We start from the raw sequence: 23,824 nt of genomic DNA, 5'->3' as shown, positions 1-23,824 counted from the left end.
TTTATTTTGATTTAATTGTCAATTGAAACATATCCTGATTCGTTTCATTGTACAAATTATTATCAGTGAATTGATTTCACTTATCAATCAAAGAAATCGAATTTAGCGAAAGGTATTAATTTAAACATAACCACAGCCTACTTATATTTATAAAAGTTCTATGCTTGGTAAATGTGAACTCGATGTTTGCGGATTTGTTTATTTTATTTCATATACTCTTGTTAATATAAAAATAAGAGTGAACAACACAATCTTAATTTACTCTTTATCTTGTTATTCTCTCCCTTGTATACTATAAGCTTTGGCGCTCTCTTTGAGCCCTTAACTGGTGACGTCATTATGAGCTTTGCTTATTCTTTTTGCCAAAAAACAAGCAAACAAAAATTTCGGCAGTATATTTCTGCTTCGCGTCTGGATTGAAGTGCTTCGCTTACTAGAAACATTCACAATAAGATATTAAGATATTATTATTATAAATATATCTCTCAAAAATGCCTATAAGAACCTTTGCTCAGTTCGAAAAGGGCAGTGCCATTTTCTATGGCGGCGAGGAAATCAGAGGACAATTTGTGACAACAACATCGGAGAAACTTTCAGTTAATTGTAATTATTTTATTTGTATATATGTATGTATAGCTATTAATTGAACTCTGCTTATTCTATCTCTCTCTCTCTTCCAATTTCTAAATATTTTGCTCTCTTGGTCCAAATAGCTATTTATATATTATTAGAAGGCGAAGCAAATGTGATGCCATATGAAAACGCGTCAAGTCCCATGGAACACGGAACTCAATGTTATTTAAGTGAACGTCTGGATTACAGTAACGCGATAGAACTTTCTCCAGGCACTTACAACTATGCATTTAACTTTACCGCCCCGTTGACATGTCCATCATCATGTGTATCCCCATGTGGAAGAATTTTCTACCACGTTGTATTAGTTATCGATCGTTCTTGGTACTCTGACCATATATATAAAGAGGCGATTAGAGTAATACAGCCGAACAATCTTAACCTATTACAAGAAGCGAAAGTACGTCCATTAGATTCTTCATGTCGACAACTTAAATATTTCTCTTTCTTCCCTAGATTCCCATTGAAAGCGAACATATTAAGAGCCTTTGCTGCTGGCCCTTTTCTTCAGGTCCAGCCAATCTGACTCTAACGATACCTTTCGGAGGCTATGTGCCTGGTCAAAAGGTCAGCTGCACTGTATGCATTGATAACCAGTCGGTAGGCAATGATTTGCAAAATGTCCAGCTATGCCTTAAACAAATAATGAGCTACGCGTCTACTCTCTCAATGTCTAATCCACGCGTACGTGAAAAGTCTCTCGTATCATGTGTACTCACAGAATGTGTAAAGCGGTTATCAAAGCGCTTGATAAGGGCTACTCTAGTAGTACCACCCGTGCCACCCACAACACTAGAGACAATAGAGACAATAGAACATATTATAAAAGTACGATATGCGATTGGAATCAGCATGCAATATGGCTTTTGTTTAAATTGGAACATAGATACACCGATCATAATTGGCACCGAACCTCTGATACAGAGTATTCAAAATCCAACCGAAGGTTGTACTGCAACAGCACCAATTGCCGAAACCGATTGAGTTTCTTTCGAACACTCACACAGCTTTAGTTAAAGACACCAAATGCATTGAGTTGTTTCCATTGCAATGGAAATAAAAATACAAATATACACAATTACTCGAATATACCTGCATTTAAATACAAAATAATATCCATTTGTCTATATTATATAATATTCTTTGTAATACTGTATTTATAAAATACATCTAACACACAAGATTATGCATTTATTAAAGTATGCATTTGAGGATTTACATAATCCAAAAGTAATGCTTGGCTCATTTATTTAAATAAATAGAAAATAATTTGATTGTTCTTTTTTAAGAACAGGTGGCACCCAATTATCAACAGGTAAAAATGAAAAGGAATTTTTGAATAGAAGAATGTTGAAAATTTAATACAACTCTTTTTATACCCGCTATCCATAGGGTAGGTATTTTAACTTTTTGCCGACAGGAAATTTATGTAACACACAGAAGGAGGCATCTCCAACCCCGTAAAGAGTATATATTCTTGATCAGCGTTAACAGCCGACACGATATTATCGTTTCCGTCCCCTTGTATGAACACATAGATCTTGGAGACTATAAGAGATAGAGATAATACTTTTCGACAGAACTTGTTATGTTTGCGCATGTAGATCAAGTTTGTTTACAATTTTTGCCTCGGCACTTTTCGTGAATACTTTTGTATGGAGGAAAACGCCTAGCCTCTACTGATAATCTGGTATATTTTGTTCTTTTCGAAATATTTTAAATGTAGTACTTTATTAATATGCAAATTATAGCTTTTGGTATATTTTATTATTTTTGTGGTGTATTAATTTGGTGTATTCTAAGAATGATAGTGCATTGTTTTTCTTGACTGTAGCTTTCTTAATTGTTTTTTATTTTTATTTAACATTTGTCAATTAAAAAATATACCGATTCGTTTCTTTGTATAAATTATTATCAATGAATTGATTTCACTTATCACTCAAAGAACTCGAATGTAGCGAAAGGTATTAATTTAAATATGTGCTTGGTAAATGTGTTCTCGATGTGTGCGGATTTGTTTATTTTATTTCATATACTCTTGTTAATATAAAAATAAGAGTGAACAACATAATCTTAATTTACTCTTTATCTTGTTATTCCCTCCCTTGTGTACTATAAGCTTTGGTGATCTCTTTTAACTCTTAACTGGTGACGTCACTATAAGCTTTGCTTACTCTTTTTGCCAAAAAACATTTGATTCCAAACAAAATTTCGGCAGTTCCGCAGTATATTTCTGCTTCGCGTCTGGATAGACGTGCGTCGCTTACTACAAACATTCACAATAAGATATAATATATACATATATCTCTCGAATATGTCTATAAGAACCTTTGCTCAGTTCGAAAAGGGCAGTGCCATTTTCTATGGCGGCGAGGAAATCAGAGGACTATTTGTGATGACAACATCGGATACACTTTCAGTTAATTGTAATTATTATTTTATTTGTATATATGTATGTATAGCTATTAATTGAACTCTGCTTATTCTATCTCTCTCTCTCTTCTAATTTCTAAATATTTTGCTCTCTTGGTCCAAATAGCTATTTATATATTATTAGAAGGCGAGGCAAATGTGATGCCATATGAAAACGCGTCAAGTCCCATGCAATACGGAACTCAATGTTATTTAAGTGAACGTCTGGATTACAGTAACGCGATAGAACTTTCTCCAGGCACTTACAACTATGCATTTAACTTTACGCTCCCATTGACATGCCCATCATCATGCGAATCTCCATGTGGAAGAATATTCTATCACGTTGCATTAATTATTGATCGTTCTTGGCACTCTGACCATATATATAAAGAGGCGATTAGAGTAATACAGCCGAACAATCTTAACCTATTAGAAGAAGCAAAGGTACGTCCATTAGATTCTTCATGTTGACAACTTAAATATTTCTCTTTCTCCCCTAGATTCCCATTGAAAGCGAACATATTAAGAGCCTTTGCTGCTGGCCCTTTTCTTCAGGTCCAGCCAATCTGACTCTAACGATACCTTTCGGAGGCTATGTGCCTGGTCAAAAGGTCAGCTGCACTGTATGCATTGATAACCAGTCGGTAGGCAATGATTTGGAAAATGTCCAGCTATGCCTTAAACAAATCATGAGCTTCGGGTCAACTCACTCAGTTGCTAAACCCCGTGAACGTGAAAAGACTCTCGTATCATGTGTACTCACAGAATGTGTAAAACGGTTATCGAAGCGCTTGATAAGGGCTACTCTGGTAGTACCACCCGTGCCACCCACATCTATAGACGCAATAGGCCGAATTATACAAGTCCGATATGCGATTGGAATCAGCATGCAATATGGCTTTTGTTTAAATTGGAACATAGATACACCGATCATAATTGGCACCGAACCTCTGATACAGAGTATTCAAAATCCAACCGAAGGTTGTACTGCAACAGCACCAATTGCCGAAACCGATTGAGTTTCTTTCGAACACTCACACAGCTTTAGTTAAAGACACCAAATGCATTGAGTTGTTTCCATTGCAATGGAAATAAAAATACAAATATACACAAATACTCGAATATACCTGCATTTCTTTAAAATACAAAAAATATACATTTGTCTAATTTATATAATATTCTTTGTAATACTGTATTTATAAAATACATCGAACACAAAAGATTATGCAATTATTAAAGTATGCATTTGAGGATTTACGTAATGCAAAAATTATGCTTGGCTCATTCATTTAAATCAATAGAAAATAATTTGATTGTTTTTTTTTTAAGAACAGGTGCGAAGATTTAAAAGATTTTTGTAAAAATGAAAAGGAATTTTGTAATAGCAGAATGTAGATAATTTAATACAACTCTTTTTATACCCGCTACCCATAAAGTAGATAACTTTACGCCGGCATGAAATGTATGTAACAGATAGAAGGAGGCATCTCCGACCCTGATCAGCATCAATAGCCATGTCCGTCTGTCCGTATGAAACACTGGATCTCAGAGGCTATAAGAGATAGAGCTATAATTTTTCGACAGCATTTGTTATGTTTGCATGCAGATCAAGTTTGTTTCAAATTTTTGCCACAAATCAAAAAAAATCGAATTACAAGCCTAATTCTAAAGCTAGAGTTTTGGTATATACAATAATTACTTAATTAAAATTTGGTTGCGATCAGATAAAAATTGTGAAAGTTATTAAAGAAATACTTTCGTATGGGCAAAAACGCCTACTTACTAGGGATCTGAGTTGCTTAAGCCGACAATCTGGTACATTGTGCCATTGTCTATGGTATATTTTGAATGGTGTACTATATCGATATACCAAACATAACATTTTCGGTATATTTTGAAAATGATACCGCAATATTTTGCCTTTATTAAAAATTGGTAGCGGGTATCTCACAGTCGAGCACACTCGACTGTAACTTTCTTGTTTGATATATACTGATATCATTTAGATACAATAATTTGAGTATAGCATTCTCATTTCGATAAAAAAGTATTTCAACAAACTCAAGTATCTTTATTTATGTCATAATGTTATATGTTTTTTTCTTTAAGCTATTTTGTACTATCTTTATTTTCATTTTATTCTTTCCGCATGTTCTTTACTTTCTAATATCTAATCCTTTTATACGAACCGACTAGAGTCTTCAATTTAGACTAAAATATTATTAAATTATTAAATTAAAATAATAATCTTCAAATAAGATGTTTTTAATCTTAAAATGAAAATTTAGCATAACAATCTTGATTTAAGATTGGTTTAACCTAAAAAATAGTCACTGAGATGTTGGCTGTTGACGTTGATCAAGAACACATAAATGTACTTTATGGGACCCTTCTGCATATTGCATACTTTCCCTCCTGCACAATCTTGAAAACATTTCTGCCCTACGGACAGCAAATATTAAAATATCATTATGATTAATGATCATTATTCATTCCCACATAAAATCCTAATTGGATTTTTTTCGTAATTTTTTTTTTACCCATACAATAAGCCTTAGTTACAAGTAATAATATGTATTTAAACAAAAAGATAAAAATATATTATCTTTAATCTTCCCTTTTTGTAACCAAAAATAAGGATACAAACATATAATGTACATTTAACAGAAACTATAAGTAAGACCTTATTTCAATTGTTCTAAGTAAAATATTTCCAATATATCTTTAAGGCAAAATCGAGAGCTGTTGGTTATTTAAGTGAAAGAGACGATTTGGATTAACTGATAGCGAATCATAATAACGAACAATTAAAAAAAAAAATGTTTTTTCTCGTCATTGCTCCTTAATTGTATGAAGTACATACAATGTACATACATACGTACATATACATATATATATATTATTCATATCTACATACGTATTTACATACATATGTGTAAATTAATTCATCAGATGATGTTAACATCAAAGTTTGTGTAGCTTTCACAAAAAGAAGAATAGTACACGCTTGGCTCAGCACTGTGCTGCTTGTCTCTCTTTATTATTTTGCTCTCATTGTATTTTATGCTTTTCAATGTGAGCTTTTCGCGTTGTTATGAGTATGCGCTCCCAACTGATGATGTCACATAAATATGTTGCCATGAACATCCATGCGCCCACAGACAATAAAGAAAGCTTTTGACAGTCTTTCTCAATTGTAATTCCAATTTCGGCACTTTCTTTAGCGTGTTGCTCCGATTAAAGGCGACTTCGATTGACGCTACTTCGAATAATTGTTTAAAAATGACAACTTGTTTTGCCACATTTGATCAAAATAAAAGGAATTACAAAGCCGGCGAATCTGTTAGAGGTCAATTTGTTTTAACTACAACCACGGATAAACCCGTTCATGGTAGGTGTTGACTTAAATCATATCAAAAGCAACATGCTTATGAGGTCTTTTTTATTTGTATCACTATCTCTTAATATGGAAATTCTCTTTCGTTCGAAACAGCGGTCTACATACAATTGCGGGGAGAGGGAATAGTGTTTGTAAATGAATACAGAAATGTGCCTATGAAGAGCGGTATAGAAAAAATAGTGGACTCACGAGTTAACATTATTGAAGGGACGTCCCTAGCGGCTGGCACCTACACAATCCCATTCGACTTCCTTATACCAGATAATGTTCCAACGTCATGTTTTTTCGACCTTGGAATCATAAAGTATTCTGTTGTACTAGTTATCGATCGTCCATGGAAGTTTGATAAAGAATTTGAAGAGCTCATAACCGTAAGAGGATGCTACGATCTTAGCAAGTATCCAGAGCTTTTGGTAAGTTCATCCACTGCATATTTCACATAAGCTAATCTCATAGTCGACTAGGTTCCCATAGAAAATGAAGTCATAAAGAGCTTTTGCTGCTGGCCCTGTGCCTCAGCTCCAATCATATTAAGTTTAAGGATGCCCATCAGTGGATATGTGCCCGGCGAGACAATTAACTGCATCATAAGCATAGATAACCAGGCGGTTGGTAACGATTTGGTCAACGTTCAATTGTCCCTTATTCAAATCGTCAAGTTTGCGAGTATCTTATCTGATGCAAGAACTGTAATACGCACACGGAAAGCGATAATCTGCTCTAACCTGCTCGCCGATCGGGTAAATCGATTGTCTAAGAAATTTATAAATGGCACTCTTGTTGTGCCAGACACAGTTCACTCCTCTCGAGAAAGACACATTATTCGCATTCAATATTTGGTGTTATTGAGCATGGCGTTCGGGTATTTTCATCCAAATTGTGTCATAGAAGTACCTATAGTAATAGGTACCGAGCCACTGATCCCGAATCTTAATGATGACCTAGCATCGGCAACTGAAATCACGCAATGGATACCTCAGACACCTGACACTCCAGCTGGAGCAACAACTCCATCGGCTCCATGCTTTGACGATTCTGGTAAGTCGAAACATGCCAAATATTTGTATAGTGTATACTGATATATCCTTTTATCCATTCAGAAACAAATGCCAAAGAAAAGAGATAGTATCTATTCAAGTAAGCCGCGTAAAATCAAGTGGCTATAAATACTTACTCTAATGATATTCACAATTTATTTATTCAACTATTGTTTCTAATTGTACACATATATAATATATAAATTACACATTACATCTAATCGACCAAATCACTTTAAACAATTTAAATAAATATATTGCACATATTGATTGACACCACAAAATCTTAATTGTTTCAGTAGTCAATTTGTAAGCAACTTGGGGCAATTCCACAATCTCAGTTCGTAATAAATAAATAATGACCTTACACTTTAGTGATATCAGTACGAATCGGCGCTGAAAGGTGTTGAATTTATTAGTGATCGCGTGCCTATTGTCATAATTGGGTGTATTGGGTATTGAAGTCGATTTGAATCTGGGTCGGATTCATGACGTCAATCTTTTTGCATCCAGGTGGCGTCTATGTGTTCTCTGCATTGACCAAATTTAATCGTGATTGTGTGCTAAATTGCCGCCTGGATATTCTGGGCCACAAACATCTGACAAAGCGAGACTTAAAGGACTTCAACAGCATATTCAACACTTTGGAGGTGACCCAAAATCAGTTACATTACTAGGATACAGTGCGGGAAGTGTGAGTATAGCACTACACATATCGCCGATGTCTAGAGGACTAATTCATCGGGAAATCTGAATGAGGGCATTTGGCGTTTACTGAAGTGTCCTGAGTCTTCAATAAAAGATATGGTGGATTCCTTCCATAGAGAACCTATGCTTGATTATGTTGCTTCTTATACTGGCATCTTCGTCTTTGTATGGAATCCTGCGCTCAACTGGATTCCGCCAAGAACATTTTCTAGTTGAGGATCCACACCAGACAGCATTAAGTGGGAACTTCTATAAGGTGCCTCTCATCTCGGGAATAACAGTATGAATTTTGTGTTTATTTGTTGTAATTATTAAAGGTTGCTTATCTACGGAACGAAACTTTTCTTAGTATGAACTCATATTGGAAGCATCTCGCACCTATATTATTCCTATATGGACGAGACACTCTTCATTCAAATGAAGCAAGTGCTGTTCTCCGTATCGAATATCTTGGTAAGACCCCAATTAAAAATCCTAATTCCTTGCAATATCTCGGAAAACTCTACAGCGATGCTCTAATCATTAGAGCATTAAAGTCTAATGCATATAATCGCTTCATGTGGTCAATGGCCCTTCATACAACGGACGTTATAGTTTCCCTAAGTATTCTGTTAGTAATAAAACATTTGGTAAGTTAAATTTGGTAAATAAATGCTTCATGATGAGCTCTAGTACCTGTTCCAAGTACCAATCCTCGCTGTTATCTTTAATAAAACCGATCCCGAGAAAACAACTATTGAACTACCTACGAGCATGTAGGATGGATTCGCCACTACTAGGTTAAAGTGAAAATTCAATTTCTCATTGCTCAATTTAATTGTCATAATATCTTTAGCATCCCGAGTAATTCAACGGATGAATATTTGTGCAATGTAAACTGGTCGTTATAGAATACCCATAAAACAAAATATTTCGAAATTTATGAAGAATTGCAAATCAAAACTGGATATAAGTCAGCATCGTTATAAGATTCCCATTTGAGACATATGTATGATATGTATGTATGTAGTATTTGAAAACCTTTCAAAATGTATCTTAAATACATTCTATTTCAATGCACAGACCAGGTTAATTGTATATTTTCATTGTTTTTTTTTTAATTACTTTATTCAATTAAAAAATGCATAATAATTTTCTCAGCATATATCTTCAAAAAAGTTAACTAAAAACGTAATAAATTGTTTACAATTATTATAAAAGGTAGTTTAACCAAAAGTAAAAACAGTTGGTATTATTTTTACACTCATCAGGAAATTTCGCGCCAAAATCTACAGGTGTGCATGCAGAGATACTATATTTATTAACAACACGACGACGATTTACGAAAGAGCTGATTCGGTAATATTAAGTAGTCTGTTATTGTGTATATTGACATTGTTTACATGCGGTGAACCCTCTGTGTACGTTCATCTCTTTATCTTTCCCTCTTATTCTAAATTTTTTCATTTCGTTTAAGAGTATGAGCCACGAGCTTTTTTTATGGTCTGCCGCTCTCAACTGATGATGTCACATTCGTCTGTATTCGCCGCTAAAGCTTTGGCCTCTGCGCTTTCGAATACTTTGAATCTTCCACATTTTATTCATCTAAGTTGTTTGGCGTTGTAGGTTTGCGTGCGTCGCCTAATTAAAATTCGGAAATTAAGTTACCGGAACTATGTTTTAAAATATAAAAATATATTTAAAGTTAAATTAAAACATAACTTAGTGTGAAATTTAATAACTTTTGCAATGCCGTCAGAATGCGTTTTTGAATTCGATCGACCCGTTCCGATTTACTACAGCGGCGAAACAATCAATGGGCGCATATCGTTAACAACCACAAGCGCAAAGTCTGTAAATGGTAATTTGTAACTATGTATTTGCTTATAGCATATGTTTCGTTACAAAGTTTAATGTGGTATCCGTTATACGGCAGTGATCTTCTATTGAAAGTAGTTAATACTTCCTCGTGTGCGATGTTAGTAAAAATCTTTCGACAAATACGAGAATTTGCTCGTAAAACCAGTATGAACAGCATATTTACGCACAACTATGTACATGCACATATATATTCACAACATTTTTATATGCTAACGTACATATATACGTATTTAAAAATTTAATGTGCTAATCTAGCAAGTCGCCCTTGTAATTCGAACGATTGTATTATTTAAATTATTTCGAGGAATCAAAGTAAATTTTCGAAAAATATAAAAAATAATTTTGTTACTTACACTTCGCGAAATAACAGTTCATACGTCGAGCACACCACTTTAAGCGATATGCACAGAAAAAATCACAAAATCCAATTTACGGAAACACAGACACCGGCTACGTGGCTAGATTACATATGACAATTATTAAGTGTGTTTGGTGCAATAAATTAAAAACAAAACTTAAGTATAAATGAGTCAACGCAATCTTACACATTTACATTGAAAAAAAAGAATTCTTTGCAAAATTTAAAAAGTAGTTTTTGCCATTGACAAATTCAACCAAAATTTTCAAAATAAAAAAAAAAAAATTTATTTTTGAGATAAGTACAGAATGCAGCCTCTTCTTATCTTCATGAAAAATGTGGCCACCATTAAATGAATAAAATACAAAAAGAATTGAACTACAAACAGTGGCCACATTTTTCATGTAGATAAGAAGAGATTGCCTGACTTCAAAATATGTTTATGTTTTCTATAATCTGAATAGAATTGAATAAATTTAAAAAAAATTTTAAATCATAAGTGAACTGCAATTAATGCTTCAAATTAAATTTGAGCCAAAGATTCTCATAAAAAGAATATCATTAGTTATAAATGGATATATGTATATCAATGTTCATAACTACTACAAAATTTCGTTAGCTGAATTTTGTTGAGATAATTGATATGATATGTTGACCCCAATCATGTGCAAAAAAAAGTAAGTTCTCAGTTGCCATGCGACAAGCATGAGACAGTCTATAGTCTATAAATAGATATAAAGGCCCAAAAATTTGCAAGTTCACTATGTGAAAAATCAAACCATTACAAACTTTTCCCTTTATATTTACTCTTTTGATTTGTTTAATCAGCACATTTTTTCTCAAAACATAGTTGTATATAAAATCATATTGATTCCTCTGCACACAAGATAGCCGGTAAAATCAACACAAAGCGAAGGACGCGAGAGCCAAAGCTTAAGTGGACTGCATTAAGTAATATTCATGTTTGCTCTTAATTTCAATCTGAACAGTGGTGTACATTCTCTTTGAGGGTCAAGGAAAGGTTCATTGGGAGAAGCGTCGGAGTAGTGGCAAAAACTCATATACTGAACATTTTCGAAGCTTCGAGTCATACTTCAACAGTAGGACCAATGTCTTCGGAGAGGGAGAATTACCACCAGGCACCCACACTTATACGTTCTGCATTCCGCTCCCACTGGAATGTCCGACATCTTGTGTGGAAAGGTATGGCAAGATTTCCTATGAGGTATCACTCGTTGTTGATCGTCCCTGGCGATTCAATAATGTTTTCAAACGACCGATAACGGTCCTTCAGACTTATAATCTCAACATGTACGCTGATCTGTTGGTAAGTTTATAAAATAACATTCATTAAAAAGAATCCAGAACAATCAATCTTTTTCTCCATAGCTACCGTTGAAAAATGAGGACGTTAAGTATTTATGCTGCTGGCCTTGTTCGGCGGGTCCTATTATATCTACTTTAACAATACCTTTTGGCGGCTATGCCCCTGGTCAGAAGATTAACTATACACTGTGCATTGACAATCAGTCAAATGGCAATGATCTAGAGGGTATCAAAATAACCCTTTTGCAGAAATATATATTCAGAGCCACTTCGCCCCGTCAGAAATTTAAGGAGCATATAAATGCTCTCGCCACTGAGAGTCAAGATCAACGAGTGCTCCGTCTGTCAAAACGCGAAATAAATGCCAGCTTACTTATTCCACCAGTGCCACCCTCTTCACGATCCAATGGAATAATCAACATATATTATTCAATTTTAATGGCCATCAGGACAGGTGCATGCCACAAAGCTTCTGAAATAGAAATACCTATCACAATTGGTACAATACCTTTGGCACAAAGTGCTGTGAATCCCGCTACTGCGGCTCAATGGATACCTCAAACTCCGGATACTCCAGCTGGAGCAGCCGCAGATTTGCCTCCAAGCTACGACAACTGCAGTGAGTTGAAGCCTAATATATATGTATATTCTAAACTCATCATACAATTATAATAAATTTCTGTTTGAATTATCTAAATAAAGGGCCACCATCATTCGAGACATCTACGCATATTGGAGAGAAGTTCATCGACACGGAAGTTAATGAGCATCATCGTACTGATGATTTCATACCTCACTATCCCATGTATACAAATTTTTCTGCTCCTTCGGCTCCTCCTCCAGAAACATCAGATGCGCCCTTATTACAACAACCTCATAATCCCAGCGCAAATACCCAGTTTAATTAAGATTATTCTATGTAATTATTCTACAATGCTTTCTGTGGCCTTATACATAATTTGTTTAAATAAGTAAAAGTGTTTATTTAATAGCTTTATATTGCAATGTTTGCTGAAATACTTATTTTTTATATACGATATTGCATTGTAGCATTAAACCAAAATATATTTAGATATATATTCCGCATATATAACAATTTTGATATATATAAAAAAAATATATATATATTATTTAAAAAGAATATTTGATAAAAATCTATAAAAACTACTTTTAATAAAATAAATTATGATGGATAATTTGCAGTCCAGCTGACAATTATACTATTAATGGCCAAAAAAAGAAAATGTTTTTAAAACTAAATAACATGCGTTCAAGAGTTAAAAATTTATTTACTTGCAATACGGTTTCCAACAAAAAATGTTGAATATTACAATAAAATATAACAAAATAAATATATAAATCGAACTGGCATTACTTAATATTTGTTAAAAGTCCCGATTCATCGCAATATCTCGTTCACGTGACGATAAAATTTCACATCATTAACCAAACCAGTCCCGAAAAAACGATTATAAAACATCTTAAATGCTAGTGTAATATACTCGATTAGACTGGATTAAGGGGGTTATTTAAGTACCTCATTGATGAAGTTTTTATTTTATTTTTAGCAATCCTAATAACTTAAAATATTATAGCCATGATCGAAAAACCAATAAAGCGAAGATATGAGAATCAAAACTGGCAATACTAATTAGCAGCTGTAACTTTCATTTTTTGAACCTTCACGAGGTCCGTTATAAAATGTTAGTATTATTTCCGCAGTCGCGTGAAAATTTACCGCCAAAAGCGACAAGTGTGAATGCTTAAGGTACTATACATATATAGTAACAACACGTTGACTTACTAAACAGCTGATACGGCGATATTATGTGTGTTATTGTTTACATTAACATTGTTTACACTGCGACTGCCACTCTATCCACATGTCTCTCATTCTCTTCTTATTTCTCCCTCTTCAATTCCCTCTTCAATTACGGTTCTCTTGTGTTCAAGAGTATTGGTAGCAAGCTTTTTTACGCTGTGCCGCTCTCAACTGATGATGTCACATACTCGTATGTATACACCGCTAAAGCTTTGGCATCTGCTCTTTCAAACACTTAGAGGCTTCCACATTTTATTCATATCTAAGTTAGTTGGCGTTGCAGTTTCTGTTTGCGTGCGTCGCTTAAATAAAATTTGGGAGCATATTAACATATTTAGAATTATCAAACAAATATATTATAATAATTAGCTTGAGTGTCATTAAAAATATTTTGCAATGCCGTCAGAATGCGTATTTGAGTTCGATCGTCCCAATCCGATCTATTACAGTGGTGAAACAGTTAATGGACGTATAACTCTAAGAACAACAAGCAGCAAGTCTGTCAATGGTAATTATTAACTGTTTGCTTAAATTTGCAAAATAGTTGAAAGAGCTTTCTTTCCCTTATCTGGGAGCTACTTTCCATTCAGAATAATTCTTATCATGTGTGTTTTGTTATACAAATGTATTATAATTACTTGTATGTATATGCATTTTCGAAAAAAATAATTTTAAACCAGTTTAGTATAAGTATCACTCACATATGTATGTTTATTGATTATTAAAAAGATTTATTTCGGCATATACTATATTCTAACTTGTTCTATACTATATTGATAATTATGATGAGTACGTAATCTTTTTGTATACATACATACATGTGTATATATTTAATTTTCTACAATTGCCAAAAAGTTGCGATGACTTAATATGTGTATGTGAGTGTAGTACCGACAATTAATTCGGTTGTCAAATCGTCCCCTTAAAAAGCAACATGTGCAAAAAAGAAATTTTAATTCTCAATTGACATGCGATAAATGAGTTGAAGTATTGTTGTCTCCCCATAGAAATCTAACGCACACAAAAAAGCTTGCTTTGTGAAAGTTATTTTATTTTATTGTTTTGGTTCCACTGTACACAAAATAGCCGGCAAAAGCAGCACAAAGCGGAAGACGCAAAACGCAAAGCTTAATTCGTTTGCATGAAGCTTATTTACGTATTCTCTTAATATTATCTGAACAGCGGTCTACATTCTCTTTGAGGGCGAGGCAAAGGTTCGCTGGGAGGAGCGCCGTACGAGGACTGTAAATGGAAAATCGCAATCATATACGGAACATTTTCGAGGCCATGAGTCTTACCTTAACACTAGAACCAATGTTTTTGGAGAGGGAGAATTGCCACCAGGAACCCACACTTATACGTTCTGCATTCCGCTCCCACTGGAGTGCCCGACATCTTGTGTCGAAAAGTATGGAAAGATTTCCTACGAGGTGCAACTCGTTCTTGATCGTTCCTGGCGATTCAATAATGTATTCAAGCAACCGATAACAGTCCTTCAAACTTATAATCTTAACATGTACTCCGATCTACTGGTATGTTTATCAACTTATCCGAAAAAATTCAAAACAAACTAATTTGTATTGTCCGTAGTTACCATTGAAAAATGAGGACATTAAGTATTTTTGCTGCTGGCCTTGTTCATCGGGTCCTGTAATCTCTACTCTCATAATACCGTTTGGCGGCTATGCTCCTGGTCAAAAGATTAACTACACACTGCACATTGATAATCGATCAGTTGGCTATGATCTAGAAGGCATCGAAATATCCCTTAGGCAGAAATATGAATTTAAAGCGTCCACGCCTCATCACAAATATAAGGAGCATACAAATACTTTGGCCACTGAGTTCCAGGCTGAACGAGTGCTCCGTCTCTCTAAACGAGAAATAAATGCCACTTTAGTGATACCACCAGTTCCACCGACTTCACGAACCAGTCGCATAATCAACGTATCTTATTCGATTTTAATGGCTATTAAGACGGGCGACTGCCACACTGATTCTGAAATCGAAATGCCTATCATAATTGGTACAATACCTTTGGCACAAAGTGCTGTGAATCCCACAACTGCGGCTCAATGGATACCTCAGACACCGGATACTCCTGCTGGAGCAGCCGCCGATATGCCTCCAAGCTACGACAACTGCAGTGAGTAGAAGCCTAATGTATATTCTTAATTCCCTATTAAATAATAATGCAATTTCGTTGTAATTTCTTAATTCAAGAACCGCCACCATTCGAGGCAGCAACACATATTGGAGAAAAGTTCATCGATACAGATGTTAATGAACATGATCGCACTGACGATTTTATACCTCGCTATCCCATGTACACCAATTTCGCTACTCCCTCGGCTCCACCTCCAGAGGCAGGATATAGACCGGATGCGCCCCTATTACATATGCCAACTGCACCTCCTCAGTACAATTGAATTGATACTACGTATACCATATACTGGAGAAATATGCTTTATAAATGTTTTTGAACCTCACTATGATAAGAAAAAGAGCTTAAAATATTTGTATTTCAATCTTTGCCTGCGATACTTATTTTTTATATGGCACTTTCGGATCAAATGAATTGCATGGTTGTTCCATGTCTATTGATATTAAAAAGTGCATTTACTAATAATCTGCCAAAATAAAGTTTTTTGAAGAGAAACATATGTAGAATATAAGCATATTGAACTTTGAAACTGTTTTGAAGAAATACTATTTTTATTATCGTCTTTTTTGTCAGACTTTTAAAGTCATTTACAACACAAATGAACAAGATAATTAATAAATATATATAAAATATAATAATAAGACTTTGAAATTGTAGTACACAAAAATAGTTATTTTTACTGAATGTTTCTGGCCGACGCGATACTAAATTAAAAATACAGAAATTGTATTGAACTAACATGGTAATTTTAATGCATTCTTCTGACCGACTTTAAATATAAATAAATAAATAAAAAATAAATTAAATATTCAACGTAACTAAAACATTTTTCATGTAAGCAAGGTAATCAATAAACTACTCATTCAAAAAAAAAACATGCATTAAAAAACAAGTTCTTCAAACTACCAAATATCTATTTAAATGCAATTTGAGCGAAGATACCGCAAAAGTTACCTAATTTTTATTTAAAAAAATATGCAAATTATAAAATCTCACCCAATGTGGAAAAAACTTCAACTTTCGGATAGTTAATTTTCTAAATTAAAGTGAAAGTAAGCTGAAAGACTTTTCATGCACTCTTAAGAGCTACAAAGGCCAGCTTCTATCATAAGCTTTGCTAATGTCAGAATTTCCCTTAAGAAAAAATCTAACTTATTTGCATTATTCCTTTTACAAAGTTCCCAAAAACAAAATAATTTTAAAATTAAAATCAACTATAACTAAATACGCTGCAAAAAGTACACTACTATTTAAATTTTTTTATTACAAAAATAGGTTTTACATTCTATTTATTGCAAACGGTCATAGGTTGCATAGATAACATTTTTATACTACATAATACTTTAAATGTACAAACTTAAAACACATTACTTACGCTAAATCTATAATCTCAAAACTGTCTCCACAGTTTTCCTCTTTTACAACACCTTTTCGGTTTCGGCATGCTCCATTTCATAGTATAAATAACGCGGTCTAAAATCTATGTTCTCCCCAGACATGGCGTGCTTGTCCTTCTTGTTTAGATTAGTGGCCACCATGAACTCAGCCTCACGGAAGTTGGAAGCTGTCAAGAGATTGAAATTATAACTAAGCTATAATGCAAGGAAAACAACTACAAACTGGTTCACTTACTTAATGAGATCATCGACTGGCTTAGATTCGGCGCTGTCATCGCGATAGAGTTGTGTTCAGGTGTCTGATTAGGTGAACTGGACGCGCCCTTGCCAATCGGATCGAAAGGTAAGCGAGCCATGGGTTGTTGCACTTGGCAATCCTGCAGGGGTGTCGGATTCGTCACTATTAATGGGATTTGGGCCAAGATAGAACGTTCTGGTGATGTGGTCTGCACTAAGACTTCCACTTCGTAGCTAAGCTGAAGACAAGCACAAACGTCTGCACTCAGTGTGGCAGGTGTCTGTGGCACTTGCAACGTCTGCAAATGCTGAAAGCTGAGCAGCTCGTGGCGTGGGACTGCGTTCAACTGATGACTGGTGCTGACCAAATAGCGACGCTCCACTTTAAACTCCGTACGCTTGGGTCTGCTTTGGTGTTGACCCATGTAGGTGCTGACCAGGTTCAGTTTATAGGTCAGCGTTTTCAACTTTAGCTGTTGTGGATTATCTAGTTTTACGTGCACTGAGATGCATGCTCCGGGCTCATAGCCCGATCTGGGAATATCCAATTGCAGCTGCAGCGGTCGCTGCCAGAACTTGAGCTTTGAAGTCTGTTCCATACTCTGAACCTCGCAGGGACTGGTCAGCTGGCCAGGCGATGAATCGCAACGTTGCAACACCTGCAGTGTGCGCATCACAGCCATCTCAGCTGGCTGATCCGTTGAGCGGTACAACATCAGCTGCAGAGTGTAGCGAATGTGGCCATGAGTTCCCTCATAGCTACTGGGACAATTCACTGGCAACTGCACACTGAAGTCGTATCTGTAGGTGCCTGCATCGATAATTTGCGGAAGAGCGTGCTCCGATCCAACAAAGTAATCGACTTTGGCGAAGTAATCGGCACGTTTCTCAAAGGCCAAGGGCGGCTTGGCCACTTGTTGTTTCTTTGAAGCTTTTTGCTTTTGCGGCTTCAGCCAAGAACTGTTTGCAAAACCATTTGATTCCAGGGCAATTGCTAAGAATGGAACGAAAACAAAAATGTAATTACGAAATGCACTTTCAAATCGCTTCAAGCATGAGTCACGCCTCGCGAGTGGACTTATCAATGGGGCAGTCCAGGGCACCTATGATTATGACTCATGGGATGTTACCTTTTATTAGAGCACGCTCCGGTAGTGTTAAGTAGATGTGGCCATTGACCGTCTCACCAGCATAGTATACCCCACTGGGCCTCTCCAGTTGGATGTCGTAGAGTTGACTCATTATCGACCTGTTTACCGCTTGACTGTCGCTTGGTGTCTGGCCGTTTGTTGACAATTGGTTGCCCTATTAAACAGCCCGGTTTCATCGGCCTTATCGGCATTATGCATGTTCGCCCGAGTGTTATTGTTGCGTTTATCTAATCAAAGTCGGCTCGGGTCTGTGCCACAAGTGTCAGGGCAAATAGCATGGCCACTTATTGTTCCACATTGTTGTTGTTCGTCATAAACAATTAGCAAATTTAATTAAATAGATTTTTTCTTATATGAAACTGTTACCAGGTGTTGCATACCTACAGGCGAATCATGACAGTCCAATAAATACGTATACGTATCCACAATTGTTGACTACAATCGTAATTCAATGTGTAAATCATATTCGTCATCAAATCACACAAAGATAACAAACCCAAAGTTTACTTTCATATATGTACATATATAATAATTGGTTTCATTTTAAAACAGCATTGAAGAAATAAAATTATGCAAGCAACCTAATCTAAATTCAATTATCAAATGTTGTTCTGATAAAGACTTAACCAATGCAAAGATAAAAATATGTTTAAAATTATATTGACATTAATAAGTGACCGTCATAAGTATTTGAAATAACTAAATAGCTTAAGTAATAACATTTCTATAGTAATCAAGTTTGCCATGCCTCACTGCTTAACACTTCCAAGAAAAAAAGAGATTTTTATATATTATTAAAAACAAATATACAACATTTAATGGAACTCAGATGTCTCTTGTAAGCCAAACCTAAAAGTTATATTGTTAAATCCCTTTTTTGACGGATAATTAAAATTATATTCATTTTTAATTCCATCATAAGGGCAAATGGTTATCTTGCGATAAACAAATGTAGCCTAAAACCAATGTGTACTGAAAATACTACGCTCACCACAAATTCAGTGACTTGCACTTTGGATGGCAATTTTTATACGCGCTACCATAGGGTAAAAATATATTATAACTTTGTGCCCACCGCATAAAGTATATATTAAAATAAATATTTTCTTGATCAGAGCCGACTCGAGTAAATAAAGCTATTATTTTGTTCTACAGAATTTTAGTACATTCAATAATAACTACAGTTTTCATGATTCCTGAAAATTTCGTTGCGATCAGATGAAAATTGTAGAAGTTAGTATGGAAATAATTTTATATGGGAAAACCGCCTGCTGCATACGGATCTAAGTTGGCATTCTAGTGTCTTTTATATGGAGTAATTTTAAGAATAACACCACATTATTTTTCTTATTATTGAGTGGCGGAGATCTCACAGTCGAGCACACTCGACCATAGTTTTATTGCACAAAATATTTAGAAAAATGTTGTTGTTATCTTGAGTGTATACATATTTATTGTCCAATTATGAACGCATAGTCGAGCTTAAATATATAAAGATCTTATTTGTATTGGGTTTAAGTTGGTTTATAATATATAGAGTAAGTTTTGTTAGTATTTTTCATGTAAAAAGCCATGGATTAATATGCTAAAAAATTTGGTTTGGCACATAATAAGTTCGCTTTGATTAATTTTGGATGGCAGTAAAGTAAAAATATGATCTATAATAAGACGGGCTATGATGTTCTCTAAAAATACTTTGAATTCTTAGCTCTGAACACTTAAAAATTTAGACGCTTACGTATATTACCACTAACATTTCGTATAAGACACTTTCGATTAGAATTGATGCTCATCCTGTGGCTGAAGAGGAGCCAATTCATGCACCTGAGCCATAACATCGAGCACCCTTAGTTGTTCCCCTGCCTCAGCCTCCTCCTCAACTTCGCCTTGCTCGGACAAAGGACCGCAGAGTGAGCCAAATGTATCCAGACTCCGACCAGTGTGATCGGTGTCCAGTGATCCATAGGAACGATAGTGATGTATATCGATGCCGGAATCCTCCACACCCAAGCCATGAGCAGGCGCAGTGCCAATAAATGTGCTGAATCCCGGAAACTTTGGCAAATGGATGCGTTGCTGTCCAGAGGGTTGACTCGCCAGTGTCTGCTGGCTGCCACCCAAGGTGGCGAAGCTAAACGAAGGCGGCACTGCAATAATATACCGAGTGAATATACAAGTAATGTGAATCCATATTTATACATTCAAGTTCGTAACTCACAACAACTGTCGTACGAGGGAGGCTCATCATCTTCCAGCACTTGATGTGTTTCATCTACTGCCGTTTCCGCCTCCTGTGCCGGCTCCTCGGCCACTGTCGCTGGCCGGGGCTGCACTCTCTCAATAAGGCGCTGTCGTTCCGGCGTAGGAGTCCGTCTCGCCGGCTGATGTGTTCGGATAACAGCCTGTAGTTGCTGCAGAGGCGTCGTGCCGATGACAATTGGAACAGATAGATCCGTGTCATAGTGAAAGTAGCCCGTTTTCAGTTTAACCTGCAGCGTGTAATGCAGAAACACAATGTAATTCGGATTGAGAGTGGAGCGCGGCGTATCCATGGGCACACAAATGCTCGACTCGTAGATGCGCTTCGACAACCTCAAGGTTCGATCTGTTAAGAGTTCCTTGCAGAGTGTCTTCGTATAGAAATTCCTTTTCACCGGCTTGCGTGAGAGGAACACAAAGTGCTGCTTTATGGATACCTCTAGGCCAATGATGTCATAGTGTGGTGACTGGTTGTCGATCTCCACACAGAAAGGCACATCCTGCAGTGGAGTAAATCCAGAAGCTGGCAAAGCCAAGCTGGAACTTATTGGACCTGAGATACATGGCCAATGGCAGAGGTACTTGATGTTTTCGTCCTTAACAGGCAGCTGGGTCAAGCATTTCACAACGATAAAAGAGGCAAAAGTTGATTGTAATAGATTTAAAATCAATAATATCAATATATATGTATAATAGTATTTTTTGTATTTGGTATTATTAAAATTTTAAAATTTTAAAATTTGCAAAATAATTTAAATTACACACTAATAACTTTCAGTAATAGTTTTATATTTTATATTTTAGCAACTAAAAAATGTATATTTAAAACCACTAATATATCAAATATCCCATAATATACCAAAAGCTTTATTTGATATATCGATCCATTAAAAATATTCCAAAGCGCATAAAATATATTCCTTTGTCAAAAAAAGCAATTAAAGCACGACCGCTAACTTGTTTTGCTTATATTGTACATCAATTCAACAAAGTGAATTTAAATACGTTCAATCAATAACTAAATAATTATATGCACAACATTTATAATTTAAATGTTATATACAATAAAAACTAAAGTTATCAGATAAAAGTTTTAGAAGTTAAATAAAAAATTTTTTTATACTGCAATAAAGGCAGTTTCAGTCGGGTCTTTTTTGATTTGATTGGCAATATGGTATATTTTAAATAAAGTAGTAGTAGTATAACAATACACTATTATTCGTAAAATATACTGAAAATATACTGTGTTATACCGAGTGTTAGGTATATTTTCAGTATATTTTATGAATAATACCTGAGTATAGGTATAATTTTGTTTTGTCAACATTGAACCTACCGCAAACTCTGAGTTGTAATTGAGATCCAGTGTTTGAACGACATTGATGGGCTTTCGAAAGACCTCATCAAAGCCCCAGGGCTTGTCGATGGTCAGCGAGATGTTGTAGGCAATATAACCATACGGTCCCTTACAGGTGCTGGGACAGTCGGGGGGAATGCGCAACGTCAGCACATAAACGTGAACGCCCGCACGGAAAAGTGAGTTGTCAAAGACGTTGGTTCGCGTGTGTAGATATTGCTGGTGTCCCGAATAGTTCGATGTCTCGCTTTTGCCACTCATCGACCATTGCACCTTGGCCTCACCCTCGAGCGTTACGTAGACAGCTGCGAAGATGGTATGTCATAAGATGGAATTGAGGAAGTGCTGCGATGCAAATGTGATTTAACCTACCATTCACACGCTTCACCTTGTCCGTGCGCAGCAATATTCGGCCACTGATGTACTCGCCGCTGTTGTAAATGGGATTGAGGCGATCCAGCTGGAAAACACAGGTGGTGGGCATGGCTGGGCGGAGAGTTGAATAGCGATTTTTGCTAATTATCAGCGTTAGTTCACATCATCAGAGCAAAATCAAACAGCAATATAGCACACAGAATAATGCAACAAAATTTCAAAACGAACTGAACTTTGGCACAGCCAGACGCGCACTGAGTTCCTTTGTTGTGCGTCTGTGCTTGGCTAAGTGCCTCTCGCTCTCGCACACGCATGTGCTCCCGCTCTGTCACACAGCATCCGGCAGGCTTTCGCTTTTGTCAACAGGGGCGGATGGAGGGCGCGAATCAATAACTTGGCGCCTTGCGTCTGTGTAACTGTCTACTGTCTGCTTCTGGTCTAATATTTCAAAGTGAAAACCTTCCCAAATGGAGCAATGCTTTGCTGCTTGGCCCTTTCAGTTTCTTTGTTCGCACTCAACATCCAACAACTACGTCGCCACGGGACAACGACGAGGTCAGCTCCGATTTTTTGTTCGTCTTGTTGTTTTTTTTGCGTTTCTGTTTTTGGTCATAACCAAATTCAAGAGCAACAACAAGATGTCAACTTATATTTTTGGCGGCAATATACGCAGCTCATGCTACTAAATTTTAATTTAAATGGTTCTCTACAACAATTTGCCGCTCCATTGATGCCACAAAATGTGGCGAAATAATTTTTAGTACCCAACTCTGAAGCATTCCCAATATCGTACGTTTTGAGGACCTCGATATTGCTGTCCCTGATGACCCACGCACTGTTTACTTAATTTCCCGCCCATAATTGAGCCAATGTCTTGAGGTTTGCCTTGACCCGTTCCACCGATATGGCTTCGGCATATCATTAGCAATATTTGCAAATGGGTTGGGAATTGTTCGACGAAGCGTTAAAGCAATCTGCACTTGATTTGCTCTTTATTGAGAGAATATAGTAGTATATTTATAGAATATAGTTAGTGGTTTACCCAATTTGAATAGACAAAAAAATAAACAAATTTAACAAAAGTTAATAATAACATGTCTATATTTACTGATAAATTATTGTTTTGCGATTAATGTATAAATTAGCTATAAAAATGCATATGACCTTCCAACGATTTATTGTCGGTAATGGAACTGTGTTAATAACTTATAAAACACTCGTCGTATGTAGATTATTCTTATATCAACATACTTCATTTTTGTTGTCTTTAAGTTTTATTTATTTATTAGGAGTAAGCAGTATATAGAAGTACGCTGTATATATAT

The 23,824-nt window shown here is 35.7% G+C and overlaps 6 protein-coding genes across 9 annotated transcripts; 4 read left to right on the top strand and 2 right to left on the bottom strand.

Annotated features, from left to right (window-relative positions):
• Positions 1-417: 417 nt before the first annotated feature.
• LOC133838470 (arrestin domain-containing protein 1-like) lies at positions 418-4,302 on the top strand. Of its 3 annotated transcripts, none has more exons than XM_062269586.1 (3): positions 418-603; positions 714-1,033; positions 1,090-1,866. In XM_062269586.1, exons 1-3 carry the CDS (start codon positions 492-494, stop codon positions 1,615-1,617), a joined length of 960 nt encoding a protein of 319 aa, XP_062125570.1. In that variant the 5' UTR covers positions 418-491; the 3' UTR covers positions 1,618-1,866. The 3 variants fall into 3 exon arrangements, with proteins under 3 accessions (XP_062125570.1, XP_062125572.1, XP_062125571.1); XM_062269588.1 differs by lacking the exons at positions 714-1,033; positions 1,090-1,866 and adding exons at positions 3,173-3,492; positions 3,549-4,302 and having other exon boundaries at positions 446-603; XM_062269587.1 differs by lacking the exons at positions 418-603; positions 714-1,033; positions 1,090-1,866 and adding exons at positions 2,858-3,059; positions 3,173-3,492; positions 3,549-4,294.
• Positions 4,303-6,239: 1,937 nt separating this feature from the next.
• Positions 6,240-7,542, top strand: LOC133837158 (arrestin domain-containing protein 3-like). Of its 2 annotated transcripts, XM_062267837.1 has the most exons (4): positions 6,241-6,439; positions 6,542-6,861; positions 6,913-7,402; positions 7,433-7,542. In XM_062267837.1, exons 1-4 carry the CDS (start codon positions 6,331-6,333, stop codon positions 7,525-7,527), a joined length of 1,014 nt encoding a protein of 337 aa, XP_062123821.1. In that variant the 5' UTR covers positions 6,241-6,330; the 3' UTR covers positions 7,528-7,542. The 2 variants fall into 2 exon arrangements, with proteins under 2 accessions (XP_062123820.1, XP_062123821.1); XM_062267836.1 differs by having other exon boundaries at positions 6,240-6,439; positions 6,913-7,542.
• A 2,227-nt stretch (positions 7,543-9,769) lies between these two features.
• LOC133837586 (arrestin domain-containing protein 3-like) lies at positions 9,770-12,718 on the top strand. Its single transcript, XM_062268388.1, has 4 exons — positions 9,770-10,033; positions 11,401-11,738; positions 11,801-12,356; positions 12,440-12,718. The coding sequence occupies exons 1-4, from the start codon at positions 9,922-9,924 to the stop codon at positions 12,643-12,645; spliced, it is 1,212 nt and encodes a 403-aa protein (XP_062124372.1). The 5' UTR covers positions 9,770-9,921; the 3' UTR covers positions 12,646-12,718.
• A 1,129-nt stretch (positions 12,719-13,847) lies between these two features.
• Positions 13,848-16,355, top strand: LOC133837585 (arrestin domain-containing protein 3). Its single transcript, XM_062268386.1, has 4 exons — positions 13,848-14,067; positions 14,742-15,091; positions 15,150-15,705; positions 15,783-16,355. Exons 1-4 carry the CDS (start codon positions 13,956-13,958, stop codon positions 15,986-15,988), a joined length of 1,224 nt encoding a protein of 407 aa, XP_062124370.1. The 5' UTR covers positions 13,848-13,955; the 3' UTR covers positions 15,989-16,355.
• Positions 16,356-16,986: 631 nt separating this feature from the next.
• On the bottom strand, positions 16,987-18,653 carry LOC133838381 (arrestin domain-containing protein 17). Its single transcript, XM_062269454.1, has 3 exons — positions 18,488-18,653; positions 17,356-18,351; positions 16,987-17,287 (listed from the first exon to the last, which is right to left on the bottom strand). Exons 1-3 carry the CDS (start codon positions 18,597-18,599, stop codon positions 17,142-17,144), a joined length of 1,254 nt encoding a protein of 417 aa, XP_062125438.1. The 5' UTR covers positions 18,600-18,653; the 3' UTR covers positions 16,987-17,141.
• A 1,208-nt stretch (positions 18,654-19,861) lies between these two features.
• On the bottom strand, positions 19,862-23,003 carry LOC133838743 (arrestin domain-containing protein 3). Its single transcript, XM_062269966.1, has 4 exons — positions 22,497-23,003; positions 22,104-22,429; positions 20,727-21,375; positions 19,862-20,655 (listed from the first exon to the last, which is right to left on the bottom strand). Exons 1-4 carry the CDS (start codon positions 22,606-22,608, stop codon positions 20,285-20,287), a joined length of 1,458 nt encoding a protein of 485 aa, XP_062125950.1. The 5' UTR covers positions 22,609-23,003; the 3' UTR covers positions 19,862-20,284.
• Between the last annotated feature and the right edge of the window lie 821 nt (positions 23,004-23,824).

Source organism: Drosophila sulfurigaster, chromosome 2R, assembly GCF_023558435.1.
Source record: "Drosophila sulfurigaster albostrigata strain 15112-1811.04 chromosome 2R, ASM2355843v2, whole genome shotgun sequence".
Taxonomy (NCBI): Eukaryota; Metazoa; Arthropoda; class Insecta; order Diptera; family Drosophilidae; genus Drosophila; species Drosophila sulfurigaster.
Note: the sequence above shows the minus strand (reverse complement) of the source record. Positions and strands in the feature narration are given on the sequence as shown.

What these genes read in the sequence shown, in the direction of transcription:
- LOC133838470 (XM_062269586.1), top strand. Translation starts at nt 492, where the DNA reads ATGCCTATAAGAACCTTTGCTCAGTTCGAAAAGGGCAGTGCCATTTTC. An exon ending in GGAGAAACTTTCAGTTAATT is followed by an intron (nt 604 to 713) that starts GTAATTATTTTA and finishes TGGTCCAAATAG; the next exon opens with CTATTTATATATTATTAGAA. An exon ending in ACCTATTACAAGAAGCGAAA is followed by an intron (nt 1,034 to 1,089) that starts GTACGTCCATTA and finishes TTTCTTCCCTAG; the next exon opens with ATTCCCATTGAAAGCGAACA.
- LOC133837158 (XM_062267836.1), top strand. Translation starts at nt 6,331, where the DNA reads ATGACAACTTGTTTTGCCACATTTGATCAAAATAAAAGGAATTACAAA. An exon ending in CACGGATAAACCCGTTCATG is followed by an intron (nt 6,440 to 6,541) that starts GTAGGTGTTGAC and finishes CGTTCGAAACAG; the next exon opens with CGGTCTACATACAATTGCGG. An exon ending in GCAAGTATCCAGAGCTTTTG is followed by an intron (nt 6,862 to 6,912) that starts GTAAGTTCATCC and finishes ATAGTCGACTAG; the next exon opens with GTTCCCATAGAAAATGAAGT.
- LOC133837586 (XM_062268388.1), top strand. Translation starts at nt 9,922, where the DNA reads ATGCCGTCAGAATGCGTTTTTGAATTCGATCGACCCGTTCCGATTTAC. An exon ending in AAGCGCAAAGTCTGTAAATG is followed by an intron (nt 10,034 to 11,400) that starts GTAATTTGTAAC and finishes CAATCTGAACAG; the next exon opens with TGGTGTACATTCTCTTTGAG. An exon ending in ACATGTACGCTGATCTGTTG is followed by an intron (nt 11,739 to 11,800) that starts GTAAGTTTATAA and finishes TTTTCTCCATAG; the next exon opens with CTACCGTTGAAAAATGAGGA.
- LOC133837585 (XM_062268386.1), top strand. Translation starts at nt 13,956, where the DNA reads ATGCCGTCAGAATGCGTATTTGAGTTCGATCGTCCCAATCCGATCTAT. An exon ending in ACATGTACTCCGATCTACTG is followed by an intron (nt 15,092 to 15,149) that starts GTATGTTTATCA and finishes TATTGTCCGTAG; the next exon opens with TTACCATTGAAAAATGAGGA. An exon ending in TCCAAGCTACGACAACTGCA is followed by an intron (nt 15,706 to 15,782) that starts GTGAGTAGAAGC and finishes TCTTAATTCAAG; the next exon opens with AACCGCCACCATTCGAGGCA.
- LOC133838381 (XM_062269454.1), bottom strand. Translation starts at nt 18,599, where the DNA reads ATGAGTCAACTCTACGACATCCAACTGGAGAGGCCCAGTGGGGTATAC. An exon ending in GGAGCGTGCTCTAATAAAAG is followed by an intron (nt 18,352 to 18,487) that starts GTAACATCCCAT and finishes TTCCATTCTTAG; the next exon opens with CAATTGCCCTGGAATCAAAT. An exon ending in CCAGTCGATGATCTCATTAA is followed by an intron (nt 17,288 to 17,355) that starts GTAAGTGAACCA and finishes ATCTCTTGACAG; the next exon opens with CTTCCAACTTCCGTGAGGCT.
- LOC133838743 (XM_062269966.1), bottom strand. Translation starts at nt 22,608, where the DNA reads ATGCCCACCACCTGTGTTTTCCAGCTGGATCGCCTCAATCCCATTTAC. An exon ending in CAAGGTGAAGCGTGTGAATG is followed by an intron (nt 22,430 to 22,496) that starts GTAGGTTAAATC and finishes CCATCTTCGCAG; the next exon opens with CTGTCTACGTAACGCTCGAG. An exon ending in TCCCTCGTACGACAGTTGTT is followed by an intron (nt 20,656 to 20,726) that starts GTGAGTTACGAA and finishes ATATTATTGCAG; the next exon opens with TGCCGCCTTCGTTTAGCTTC.